Source organism: Larimichthys crocea, chromosome VII (genome assembly GCF_000972845.2).
Source record: "Larimichthys crocea isolate SSNF chromosome VII, L_crocea_2.0, whole genome shotgun sequence".
Lineage (NCBI taxonomy): Eukaryota > Metazoa > Chordata > Actinopteri > Sciaenidae > Larimichthys > Larimichthys crocea.
In genome coordinates, this window is record NC_040017.1 from 25,167,719 (window position 1) to 25,180,393 (window position 12,675).

The 12,675-nt window shown below is 44.7% G+C and overlaps 1 protein-coding gene across 6 annotated transcripts in view; it reads right to left on the bottom strand.

Annotated features, from left to right (window-relative positions):
* nectin1b (nectin cell adhesion molecule 1b) overlaps positions 1-12,675 on the bottom strand; it is a 138,756-nt gene that overhangs the window by 73,549 nt on the left and 52,532 nt on the right. For all 6 annotated transcript variants that reach the window (XM_027280086.1, XM_027280085.1, XM_027280088.1 and 3 more), the window contains exon 5: positions 9,792-9,943. In XM_027280086.1, the coding sequence (XP_027135887.1) occupies positions 9,792-9,943 (152 nt within the window). The remainder of the gene's footprint in view (positions 1-9,791; positions 9,944-12,675) is intronic.

Sequence of the window (12,675 nt, forward strand, 5' to 3'; positions counted from 1 at the left end):
CTAATCACATTACAGAAACACTAATAATAAAACACATTTGAAATGGTTGGAGCACGTAGGGGTGTTTGACAGCGCGGAGGAAGGAGGAGGCGTTTCACCGGCACGCTATCACTACTGGCAATAACTGCCAACAGATAGATAAAAAAATAAATTTAAAAAAAGAGCTCAAAGCAGCAACAACAGGCCTGATACTGCAGGCAACAAAAGGCAGTGACTATTAACACCACTCTGAAATATGCAGATAGTGAGCTAACCTTGAGTTGCAATGACCAGAAAAACGTACTATTGAGATTAATAGGTGCCCGAGATGAGCTATGAAAGGCTATAATTCAACACACAGGCATGATAGACTCACACAGGTGAAGAATAACATGAAATACTGCAGCTATTTAAAAATCCACCCAAAAAAAATTCAACACATCAGACTTGATCGAGTGGATGATTTACTACCTCTAAACATTGTAGTGACAAAATCTGTTTCCTTTACAATTTGATGAGTGTTCCAGCTCTGAGTCATTTGTGTAAAACAGGAGTGAGTCTTTAGACGAAACAAATGATACACAAATGTGGCACACTCTGGACTCTCTTGTTGTGGAGATGACACATTGGGTCCATGCCAGATTTGTGGTGTTCGGTAAACAGCACACATTCGGAGCAGGGTTTTGTATTTCAGTGTAAGCTCCAGCATAAAAAAAAAACAACCAGCAGGAGCAAATGTTCAAAGATATGGAAGGAGAGAGGTGTCTGAAGCAGAGGAGGCTTTAAAGAGAGAGAAACTGTATCATAAGTCTGTCCTGCAGGTACTGCTTCTGGGTGTGTTCCAGTCATGTCTGCACATGAAGAAAGGAGAGAGAGAGACAGCTACAAACATTCCTGAGTCTTAGCGCAATCACTTGGACAAGGTGTTATGACAGAGGCTGGGAAAATGATAGAGGATTTCAAAGAGCGGTGCAGGGAGTGGTGCTCTAATATGACTAAACGAGGAACAAGCGGCTGACAACGGAGGATGAAACGAAAATAGAGGGCTACTCAAGAGTTTGAAGAGTGGCAACAAGGAAAAGAAAGACAAAAAAAGAGAGAGAGAGAACAAGAAAAGAAGATGGAGCGAGCACCTTCGAGAGGTTGGGGGAGCGACAATGGCAAATAAAGAATGGCGTAATGAGTGAGAGAGAACGGGGGACAATCGGGGAAGACGCATTAATTCAGCGATTCCAACAATCCTCATTACTCCCCTGTCTGAATTTGCCAGTGGTTGTGAAGTCATGGAAATGTAATGCTGCCACAACGAATAAAAGCTCATCACTGACAGGAATTTAACATGCTGCCCGGGGAGTCAACGCCGAGGCAAAGCTCTTTTTCACCCTATCGCACGCTCCCCTTCCAACATCTTCCATTTCTTCCTGTCAACACACTTTTTTTTTTCTTCTTTTTGCTATTTTACAGAGGCACAAGCCCGTCTCCTGTGTGGGTAAACACCACTCACACCATTAAAAACCTCCAGACAAGTAATTCAAATTCAACTCGGCAGATAAGAGGCACACAGGATGTGCCAGAGGAGATAACGCTGTGAAATAGTGGCATCAAAACACCAGGTGACATCATGTGCGGCATGTCGTGAACATGCAGCGGCATGCAGGACGCTCCCGCCAAGAGAAACCGAGACAGGAGGAGAAACTGCACGTAGGCCATGGCTTCCACTGGCGACTGAAGATCCACTGACGGCATCTGAATAACATTTATGGGGGTTTGTAATTAAAATAAGCAATAAATTCACATCAACTATGGGATGACAGATTAGAGCTAGAGATCCTACATCAATATCACTGGAAAATACTCGTAAACGCCTCGTAACATGGCCATATTTATGCTCTGGAGGTTGTAATAATCTTTATTCATCTTTAATGAACAATGAATATTTATGCTCATCAAGGTAAATGCGTTATGATGCATTCCCTGCTCGCCTGCATGTGGCCGCAGCGCTAAGTGCAGCGAGGATGAGTTATTGGGTCAGCAGACATGCAGCGAACAGATCTGCATGTTAGTGCGCATTAAGCCAGAAGAGGTCAGAGCCCACTGTTTGTTTACCACACCATCCTACCCTCAACTGTTTTTTTTTCTCCTTCTTCTTGTTGTTATTACGAAGCTGTGTGTGTGTAATGAGTGAATCACCACACAGCAGCAGCAGCAGCAGCAGCAGCAGCATCTCTGGAGCCAGTGGTCAGACCCTGGGACAGCGTCTGACCTACTTCATCAGGCTCTCAGGGAGGCGTGACAGATCCAACACCACACTGGTGGACAGTGAGGAGGAGGAGGAGGATGGAGGATGGAGGAGCAGAGCTGGGGCCGAAGGGGCTCAGCCAATCCCCCTGCTCCATCTGTCTGCCACATCCCTCTCCTCTCTGCACATCCTCCGGAGAGCAGAAACAGCAAGCCATGCAGAAACAAATGTTAAGATAAATCACTACGATCTCAGCTGCTCTGCTCTCACATGCCTCACGTGACATTTCCATTTCACTCCTGCAGCCGGGCTATGTCTTCTTCACCAAAAAGAAAAAAAACAGCCCACCCGTGTACACGCCGAGCAGCATCCCCCTCCTCTGTTTTTTACGCAAGATGAACACAGCCACAATGTCTTTGCCCTCAGTGCAACACAGCGGAGGCTTTATGGGGAGGCCTATGGTGCGCGAGCGAGGGAGCGGCTCATGCTAATGTCTCATTTGGATAATGAGGGATATTCTTGGCAGGATCTGAGCAGCGAGCATCCCCTCCTGTAGTGAGGACGCGGGGGCTAGAAAGTCACTCTTACCAGCCCGCGGACTTGAATCCTAGGTTTGGGGACGCCTGAACGAGAAGTTCAAGGGTGATGAGGAGCTGGCAAGGGAAGAGCAGGAGACCAAGAACCCTGAATACGCTCTTCAACGTGCCTGACAGCATGTGTCGGCTTGAAGTGAGGGTGTAATGATATACAAGATATACACATGTGGCCTTTGGATCTATGAATAATGCAGCCTGCGATGTGAGAGGCGACAGCAATATGCTATATAGTGCGCAGATTGAGACAGACTCCACCATGACAGGCGGAGGCAAACAAATTTCACGTTGCTGTGGGAGCCTCCGTAAAGCTGACATCATAATGTTTCTTGTCTCTGTCAGAGGAAAGAAAGAGACAAATGTTCAGCGTGGAGCGGCTCTGCTGTTAGATGTCAGTAATATATATATATATAGCACGATAGTTGTTTTATTTAAGGATGTTCCCATCGCGGACCTGCACGTATCGCACACGATCGTGTTGATTAAACTATCAGAGCTCACGGTGATGGAGAGAGGAACATGCCTGTTTCGCAGCTGAGAAAAATGAACCATCAACACCTACTGTTATTTACAGTTTGCTGGTGCTCGCGGGTGATCAACGAGGAGGGACGGGGAGAGTTTTGGAGAGAAAACACAGGAGAAAGTCGGAGTTCAGAACATTTGCGCAGATTAAATTCCCTTTAAAGTCGCTACAAACGTGTCTGGATTGATCTGAGGTTTGGCAGGCCCTGTGGACAAACGCTTCTGTCATGAGACCCACCTTGAGCGTCTCGTCACAAAGTCTCCCTTTAAGTCCCATGAAAGGGCGATGTGATGCGTTTCTTGTCAATGCAAGACAAGCGAGGAATCAATCATAAGTGTAAACCAGCGGGCTCCCAGTCACAGGGAGAGATGGTGTTTAATTTGTTAAGGCGGCCAGAAACGTGTGACTGTGCTGACATTCTCTTTGAATCATGAGATCTTCAAACCCATCCAAGTAAGCGGAGGACACTACACGACTAATAAATGCGTTTAACCGCATTACGCATCCAGTTCAAGTTACGATAAGATTTAAAGTACAATTATAACATCTAAAGTCCGCTCAGAGTAACATTCCCTGCTCAGTGATTTTAATTTATGCTGAGAAAGCTCCCTCCGTCAGAGCCAACAAGCCGCCGCTGCCAACCTGGTTGCAAGCTTTTGAGCTCTTGGAATGATTATATAGACATAGCTAATGTTCTTGGCAATGTCCTCATTTGCTTGCATTGGATATGCAAAGCCAAAGAAAATTAAAGTGAGATTGGTAAATAAATAGTGAAAAAGTACCACGTAGGTACTTTTTTTATTTTATTTTTTTTCTAACGGATGTCAGCCCCTCTCACCGCCACCGCGGCTGTCTTGACTCATCTTTGTACTCCAGGATTTGGATGGAGAGAAAGTGACACGCAGCGAACACCAGGAGTTGACACAGGCTGTTACATAAAGTCATGTAAACAACTTCCTGCCCTCTCCTCAACCTCTGCCTCTGCACCGCTCCTACTTTGTGTTTGCATGGGAGACCATTTCTGGAATCCACTTTACCTCTTTAACTAAACCCCCCGCCCAAAAAAAAAAAATCAGACCCACTGAAGCATCGTCCTCGCATCACATGGACACCTTTATTTATTTATATTTCCATTGGACTGTCTATGTTTTATTCATCTCATTTTTACCATGTGGTTAAGATTTTTTTTCCCCCCAGCTCTTCTCTCTTCAACTTCATTTTCTCACACGGGAGAGAACTATTGCTTGTTCAGGCGAGCGTGAACAGATGTCGGCAGCGGTTGCCCGTGCTTACAGAGGGATCCATCCTCACGCTTTCTTGGTAAATTGCAGAGAACGCTCTCACTCCATCCAGTTTAACCTGAATGATAAAGCCTTGTGGCAAAGCTGAGTGCACCTCTGCTCTCTGATGTAGCTCGCCGCCACTGGTTCAGACGAGAAGGTGAGTGCAAAAGTTAGCTTTACCGGGCCTGCGAGTGAAATCATAGAGAGAGTTCACATACTGGCTGACCCCGAGCTGATCTGATATCATCCTTCACAGCTGATCCCGCTCATGTGGCAGGAATCATGCATCGTCTTTGACTCAGTCCTCCGTCTCACAAAGATTAACACCGCTGTGAGGGGAGAGTCAAGGTTAAAAAAATATCTAATCAAGTTTGGATGATTATTCAAGCGAGCAAACAAATGGATTCTGTGGTGAACGTGCAGCTTCGCCAAAAGAAATTTTCCCACATGTCACATAACCGCCAAGAACAAAAACACACACACCTCCTTTCTCAGGGGGCGATAATGACATAATTGTAAGGCCATCCTGACAAAAACGGCCATTCATCACGTCTTATTATGCGCTGGGAAAGAAATTTAAGATGGCAGCGTGGATTCGTTTCGAGCACAAAAACAAGAGTGTGATGGTGGAAAAGCTGATTATGTTAATGAAAGGCTGATTTCGCTCCCTTAAGTTGGGAAGGATCTTTGAGGTTTTAACCGCATTCTTCTTCTTCAGCCCTCTTTCCTGTGGCTTCGTCAGCTGCAATATTTCACACGAGTCACCGTTTTGACTGTCAGTCCTATTAGATGGTGCGAGGCTGCAGAGGATGAATCGTCAAAAAAATAACTTTCATTATGAGGCTGTTTAATTGTCTCTATTTTTTAACACGGCCTCTGATGCCTGCTAGTAATTAGCTGATTAATCAGATCTGACGACTTGTCAACTTTCCCTCAGGAGATTTCTGAACTGAATGTGAATGAGAGAGGTATTTGCTAAATAGAAGCTCATCACATGAAGCTCATCTCTCTTGCCATAGATCCTCTCCCTCCCTCTCGTCTCTTTCCATCAGACTTTCTCCTCTTTTCAACTCTTTTTTTTTTTACAGAGAGCGAGGATTGATTAAAACCGGAGAGTGGTTCATTAGATTCTGACAAGCGACACCATATCTGCAGAACATATGTCCTTGGAGAAAGCCATCTTAGCCCATGTGACTTACCGTTAGTCGATGCCATCTCCACAGCAAACACTATCCCCAAAACTAATTGAAACAAGGTGCTCCGTGGCCCCGGCTGTCTGCCGAGGTGACAGTTATGCAGCTAACACAAATCCGCCCCATGAAAACTGAGGAGCTTGATTAAAATGTGTCTTCCTTAAGTGCTCCATCAGTGTTGTTTCCCAGTTTGAGAAAATAGCTTTTCTGTGATACAAACAAGTTGTCACGGACATTTTATCTTCCTGACACCGGAGGCAGGGGCGTCCCACTGGCAGGTGTATATTGCTGTGTCAATCTAAAAAATCAACTTCAAAAATGAAAACAAAAAGCACCACTGCCGAATGCACGCAGAGTGCAGCTAGCAGTAGTGCGTTTGGATAAATCTAGGTCTTGATAGTGACAGACCCATGTACTATGTTGGTGTGAAGTGCTGGAGAGATTGGTTGAGTGTCACATTTGTCATGAGCTGTGAGTTTACTGCAGGCAAAAAATAAAAAAAGGCCTGACGCCTGAGTTATTGACTGTAGAAACACGGAGCTCCGCAGAGTGCCTCTGAATCCAAAACCATTAAAATGCCCTTTAACAAGAGGAAAGAAAAAAAAGAAAAGAAATAATCATTCATGTTTAGCTCTGGTAGATCTGCGAGCTGTTGGACAAATGCACTGCAGCTCTCGGCTTCCTTTTCTGCACAGAACACTTACTGTAGTTAGCACTACTGAGGCCCAATGCTGCAGCCTTGAACGGCAGCCAGCAGTGGGCTCTCACCTGCCATGTCTCAGCCTGGCTTGTCTCAGGGCTGTTGGGAGCCACGAAGATGCTCTTTGAAGTTAATGAAGCATCAGCATACTTCTTTACCTCCAACCACTGGGTCATTATGCACAGCCAATGTCAAGGCTGCACAGAGAACATCAGAGAATTAGAGGGGGGAATGTCGTGCCCACCCTCGAGCTCACCTCCAACCGTCTTTTTATCCATGTCATCATAACTGGCACAAACTCTGACGCTCATTCACGGAGACGTCTTCTGAACAGAACATCTTTTACGCATTTCCTCAAAGCTTAATGGTGCTCCGAGGTAGCGCGGGAGAGATTACGCTGACGAGGCCAGCATTAAGACAGGAATAGGCTAGCATTTCACAACATCAGCAAAGCGCGTTGTATGATCCTGCTGTAAACGTGTCCACGTTGCACGTTGCATGAGACACGCGAGCAGGACGGCTCTGTCCCTGTTTGTACACACTGCTGCATTCCTCTCTGCAACCCAAAGCACCAAATCTTACTAACATTTCACAGTCAACTGTCTGTGAGCTTCTGCTGTTTGACTGTGCCATGTTGGAGCTCAGAGCTCTGAACTGTGCTTTAAGAAGAGGCTGGCTCCTCCGCTTTTAACTTGTCACTGTTACTATGGGAACTGGCATCATGCTTTTAAAAAGGCCTGTATGGGACCCTTTGGGAATATATCCTAAACAGAAATTCAGGACTTTTGCCATCTAACAGTATGGAACAACAGTTGCAGCTGCAGTAGCATACCGACAGCTTATTACTGCAGAGAATGCGAGCAGACCTCCCAAGTGCCTTGTGACATTTAATATTCGGGATATGTGTTGGCATGACAATACTTAGTATAACTCAAGAATGGAGTTCTTCTTCCAGCTGAAGGAAAAGTTAAAAAATGTGCTATGATCTGTGTTACCGGTGGTTAACGTGGCCGTACGTCGCCTAAAGAAGTCAGCGAATCAGTAGAGAGGCTCATGATATTAATGAGGGGAAAAAAGAAACATAAAGCGCTGTGTTCTTAAAGCTACATTGATGTTTTTTGCAACTTAAAAATCGCAAATTTATCTTAAAATACGGTAGCGTAGTGGGTTAAGCGGCCGCCCCGTGTGTGGAGGCTATAGTCCTCGCTGCAGCTGGCCCCGGTTCGAATCCCGCATCGCACGGCTAATTTACTGCGTGTCACTTCCCCTCTCTCTGCCCCCTGCTTATTGTATATCTTCAGCTGTACTATCAATAAAGGCATAAAAGGCCAAAAAAATAATATACAGTCGTCCCTCGCTATATCACGGTTCACTTTTCGCGCACTCGCTGTTTCGTAGATTTTTTAGTGTAATTTTGCATGCTTTTTTTTTACAGCGTACTGTAACAGTATAAACGCGCATTGTGTTCTGCGTCCTGATTAATTAAGGGAGTACTGTACAAAATGCGTGTAAAAAGCTGTATAAAAGTGTGCGGTTAGGGGTTTTACGACCTTAAAATATGTATAATAATTGTAAAACTTACTTCGTGGATTTCGTTTATTGCAGGTTATTTTTAGAACGTATCCCCCGCGATAAACGAGGGACCACTGTATATATATAAAAAAAATACTTTCATCTATGATCTTTAAGTTCTAATATGCAATAATCAGGTGAACTAATTACTGTAAACATGCAGAGTGAGTGTCTTCAGCTTCAAACCCGATCTTTACCTTCCCTCCTTTAACCTGCCGCTGAACAATATGCATAAAAAAACAAAACAAAAAACAAACAATAGATTCATATTGCTCGCATTATGTACTCACGTGTTATCCAACCTCACTCACTGTATGAAATTATACGGACAAATGATGTGAATAAACAGAACGACCATAGGGACAATAGCAACATGGTTGGTTAATCTAAGCAATCAATGAGAAAGCTGAAACAGAAAATGACTTTGGAGCCTTTGCTTTGCCATTCTGAAGGGATACAGTACTTTATGCAAAACCAGTACAGTCTCTTTGGAGCTAAATGACTCACTACAAACTTGTGAATGGCGATTTCCTGACTGCAGATTACTTCCTCACTTTCCTGTTTGATAAGTTGTTCCAACTCCTTTGAGATCTCTACTATCACACACGGCTAAACCCGCCTATTTTGGACGGACAACTTCTTTACAATGCAGGTAATGACATCACATCCTACAAGGCTGCTTTGTCCTAGCCTAACCCGTCCCAGTAGAGAATAACATGCTGAAAGAGAGGAAACAAAAAAAAAAAGGTATGCAATGATACTGTAAGGCACAGCTGTTCACTTCACACCAAGCACGGCGTTCCCAGAGACACAACATGAGTCAACATGCAAAGCAATGCGAGTTAGAACACCCCCGCTTCCCAGAAACCAAGCAGCACAAAGAGTCAAAGGAAAATAAAAAAGTCTTTCCAGTCTGACCAGAGCAAAACTGTGACAGTCTCCCCAATACCACACACACACAGCTGGTACCAATAGAAGATCATTCCCACATTTTGCAGTGCGTATAGCAAAAAGTCAGATCTGGTATATACTGAAGCGAAAGCTTTGAGTGCAAAATATCGTCTCCTATGGATGAGAACCCAGAGGAACCACAGTGCGTGTGTGCCAACAATTATGTGGAAGGCAAGGGAACTGAATCAGTTTTGTTCAGCGTTTTGTTTTCCCCAGAAGACGGCAGACACAAAAGGAACGAACGCAAGAGCTCGACTACAAAAGAGGCTGTTCGGAGAAATGTGAGCGTGATGCGAGCAAACTATGATCAATACAGTACCCTCACCTCAAACCCCCGTTTACCTTGATGTTATTTTAGGCGGCGGTAATAGACCTGCTTTATATTGCTCCCACACATGAGATGGGCTATGGTGGGAGGGGGCGGCTGTTGTGTTCTCACAGTGCGAGTGAAGCTCTGATACACAAACACAAGAGGTTTTTTTTTTTTCTCATCTAACCTGCCACTCGGTGCAGCAGGGAGCCGCACAGCCGGGGCAGGTGGGTACCGCATCCAAAACACACAGGCAATCTACTAAAGTCAGCCGGTCTGTGCGAGTGCATGGATACTTGTGTTTATTCTGGCAGACGGGGGTCTGATGGTTCCCTGACAACATTTATTTTAGCACGGGTACTGTATTAATGCAAGCCATGCCGGAGTTACTGAAGAAACGGAGAACGGGGGGGGAAAAAAATCACCGCCTTCGTAAAAAAAAACCTACCCGTGATGTTGACGTCCACGCTGCCGGTGCGAGTCCCGATGCCGTTGGTGGCGTCGCAGACGTACGTGCCGGCCAGGTCGTAGGTCACCGGACCCTTGAAGAACAGGGTGTTGTTCTTGATCTCCACATTAGTGGGCAGGGAGCCGTTCAAGCTGTGGTGAGAAAGAGAGAGGCAATAATACAGACACCATAAAAAGGCAGAATTACACCAGACCAGACATAGTGGAAAAAAACAAACAGGGAAAAAAAAAAAAACTCTACCAGGACCAGAAAAGCAATTCAAAGCCCGTGAAAAATACGGTCTCTAGTGCCAAACAAACCTGGATGTGTGTGTCGGGGTGAGATAAATACCAGGAATATTTGACAGCAATATATTTCAGCCATCATCCATCAAGTCCAAACAAAATTATGAGGACAGGGAATCCCAGCAGGTTCATACAGGTAAGACATAGCTGATGCCTGAGGACACGGGCTTTTTTGGCACGAGGAATACAAAACAAGACAGTAGGAGGAAGAGGAGGGGGTTGGGGTGGATGTGGTGGTGGTGGTGGTGGGCTTCTTTCCTCAACTACAGCACAGCTCACATGGCTGAACCTTAAAACTCAGGGGAGCTGTCAAGAGAGGCAGCTGATCAAGCGATAAATGCAGTCTACCAAATGTTGGGCTGTCAATGAGAACCGGAGCCCCTCTCTCCTGCCTGAGGTGTTTGTCTTCATGGTTCGCTTTCTCCACCACGTTCAGACTTGCTTGTGTCCTTTGATCAGGTCAGTACACTTTAAGGTCACGGATCATGAGCGCATCAACTCTCCATTCTATTATCTGGACCCTTTTTTTTTTTTTTTTTTTTAAATGTAGCCCAGAGGATAAAGTGGGTATCAAATTTCTTGCCAATTAGCCGTTTCCTGTTGCCTTCCCCTCGATCGGCTTCATCAGCCGCTCTGAATGGTGCGAGCTCGAATGAGGCGGTGGGGAGCTGCTGGGTGTTGGTAGCTGTTTTGGTTTCTTTAAATAAAAAAAAGGATGCAGCCCTCCCTCCTTCCCTCCTTCCCTCCCTGCCTCACTCCTGGGCTTGCTCTCTGTTGGAGAGACACTTAGAAACGCGCTGTTGTGTGAGAACATTAAAAACAATGTAATGCTCCATTTATTACGGCGAGAGAAAAACTAAATGACATTACAGAGGCAACAAAAATTAGGTCTCGTGCTAACAATGGCCACACATCAAGCACTTGAGCTGCACTAAGCAGACTTTCAACAGGGCTCTTCAATGACGGGGGGAAATGCACAAGCTGTTTATTAATTACTCCATCATGAAATGTCAATTGAAAGCATATGTGGTTAAACGCCTTTCTTAGAGGAGATTTTAAGGTTTTTTTCCCCCCCTAGGCGATAAAGTGTCCGTAGTTCAGAAGAAAGGTAACAGAAAGAGCCACGGTCGAGTTGTTTTTCATATGCCGCTATGGCAACGCATTTGCAATGGAGCCGCAAACAACCCTCAGTACAGTCTGTCACGATTCAATCATCAGTTACCTTGTGAGCCTCCATCAAACGCTGAGTTCTGCAAAGCCCAATTGATTTGCTGCAGAAATGAAAGGCTGGCAAACTGCGATTCACCGCAGATTCTGCTGCGATGTCTGCATTTGTATGAGATCTGTGTGTGTGTGTGTGTGTGTGTGTGTGTGTGTGTGTGTGTGTGTGTGTGTGTGTGTGTGTGTGTGTGGAGCCTGAGGGGGCAGCGAAATGTGAAGGCTAACAAACAGCTTGAGAGTGACGCAGATTCTTTGGTGACTTGCTGGCCTGTTCGTGTGCATACATGTGTGTGATGTGTGTGTGTGTGTGTGTACAGATGTGGGTGCATGGGAGGGGGTTGGAAGGGGGGGGACTCAAAGACAGTATACATCAATGCACCACCCCTTTAAATTTCACCGTGATCTGCATGTGGAGGCGGCTTTAAACTTGAATGCAGGAAAACAAACTGTGCATTTTATTGTTTCTCTTAATAAGCAGATGCAACAATAAGACGCGATCTGGACTTTAAACTAACAAACAGCAGCATTAAAGGACAACGTCTTGAATCAAACACCCATCTGTTTTGTTGGCTTTAAAAATGTTCTCACATTCATGTTTAATGTTTAATGTTCATTGGCTTTGCAGGAGCCGCGGACAACATTAGCAATATTTAGTGAGTGCTTATGTTAAATAAAAACGGGTATCAGCTGTAATAGCCTCTGTGGTGTCAAGGCTGGCTGTAATACATCCTGTAGTAATCATGTTTTACAATAAACCTGACTTAAATATCATTTAAAAAGGGGCATTAAGATATCTGGGCGCTTCATCCAGAGGTAGCGAACCACTTACTCTGCTCTTTAATGCTCTTTAATCAACGTGAATAATAGAATCACATTTTCACAACAGAGATAAGCACGAGAACTAATTAGAGCGGAGTTTGAAGTAATCACACTGCAAAATATACTACTACTACTAATAATAATAATGCAGCCTTTTTTCATTTATAGGATTTTCTGAATCTCTCCGTAACCGCAGAGGGATGATGTGTGTGCTGGAAAATTGGTTTCCAGGAGAAAAAGGGAGAGAAAGAAAATATTAAGCCTGAAATCTAATTGAGTTATTTGTGATGATAGACAACTCTCCAGCCCTCATTTCCTTCCCTTACTATCCTCATGCCCACTAAAAAAACTACAGTGTGCACTTAAAACAGACTCTGTAAATGAGCACGGAGACTTGAGAATGCCCCACAAACAAACAAACAAACAAACAAACAAAGATTGCAAAAACAAACAACAAAGTTCAAATTGGGTGCATCCCTTTTTTTTTTCTTTGGGGTTTGGTTTTTTTCAGCACAGCTCCCCATTAACCCATTTTGAGA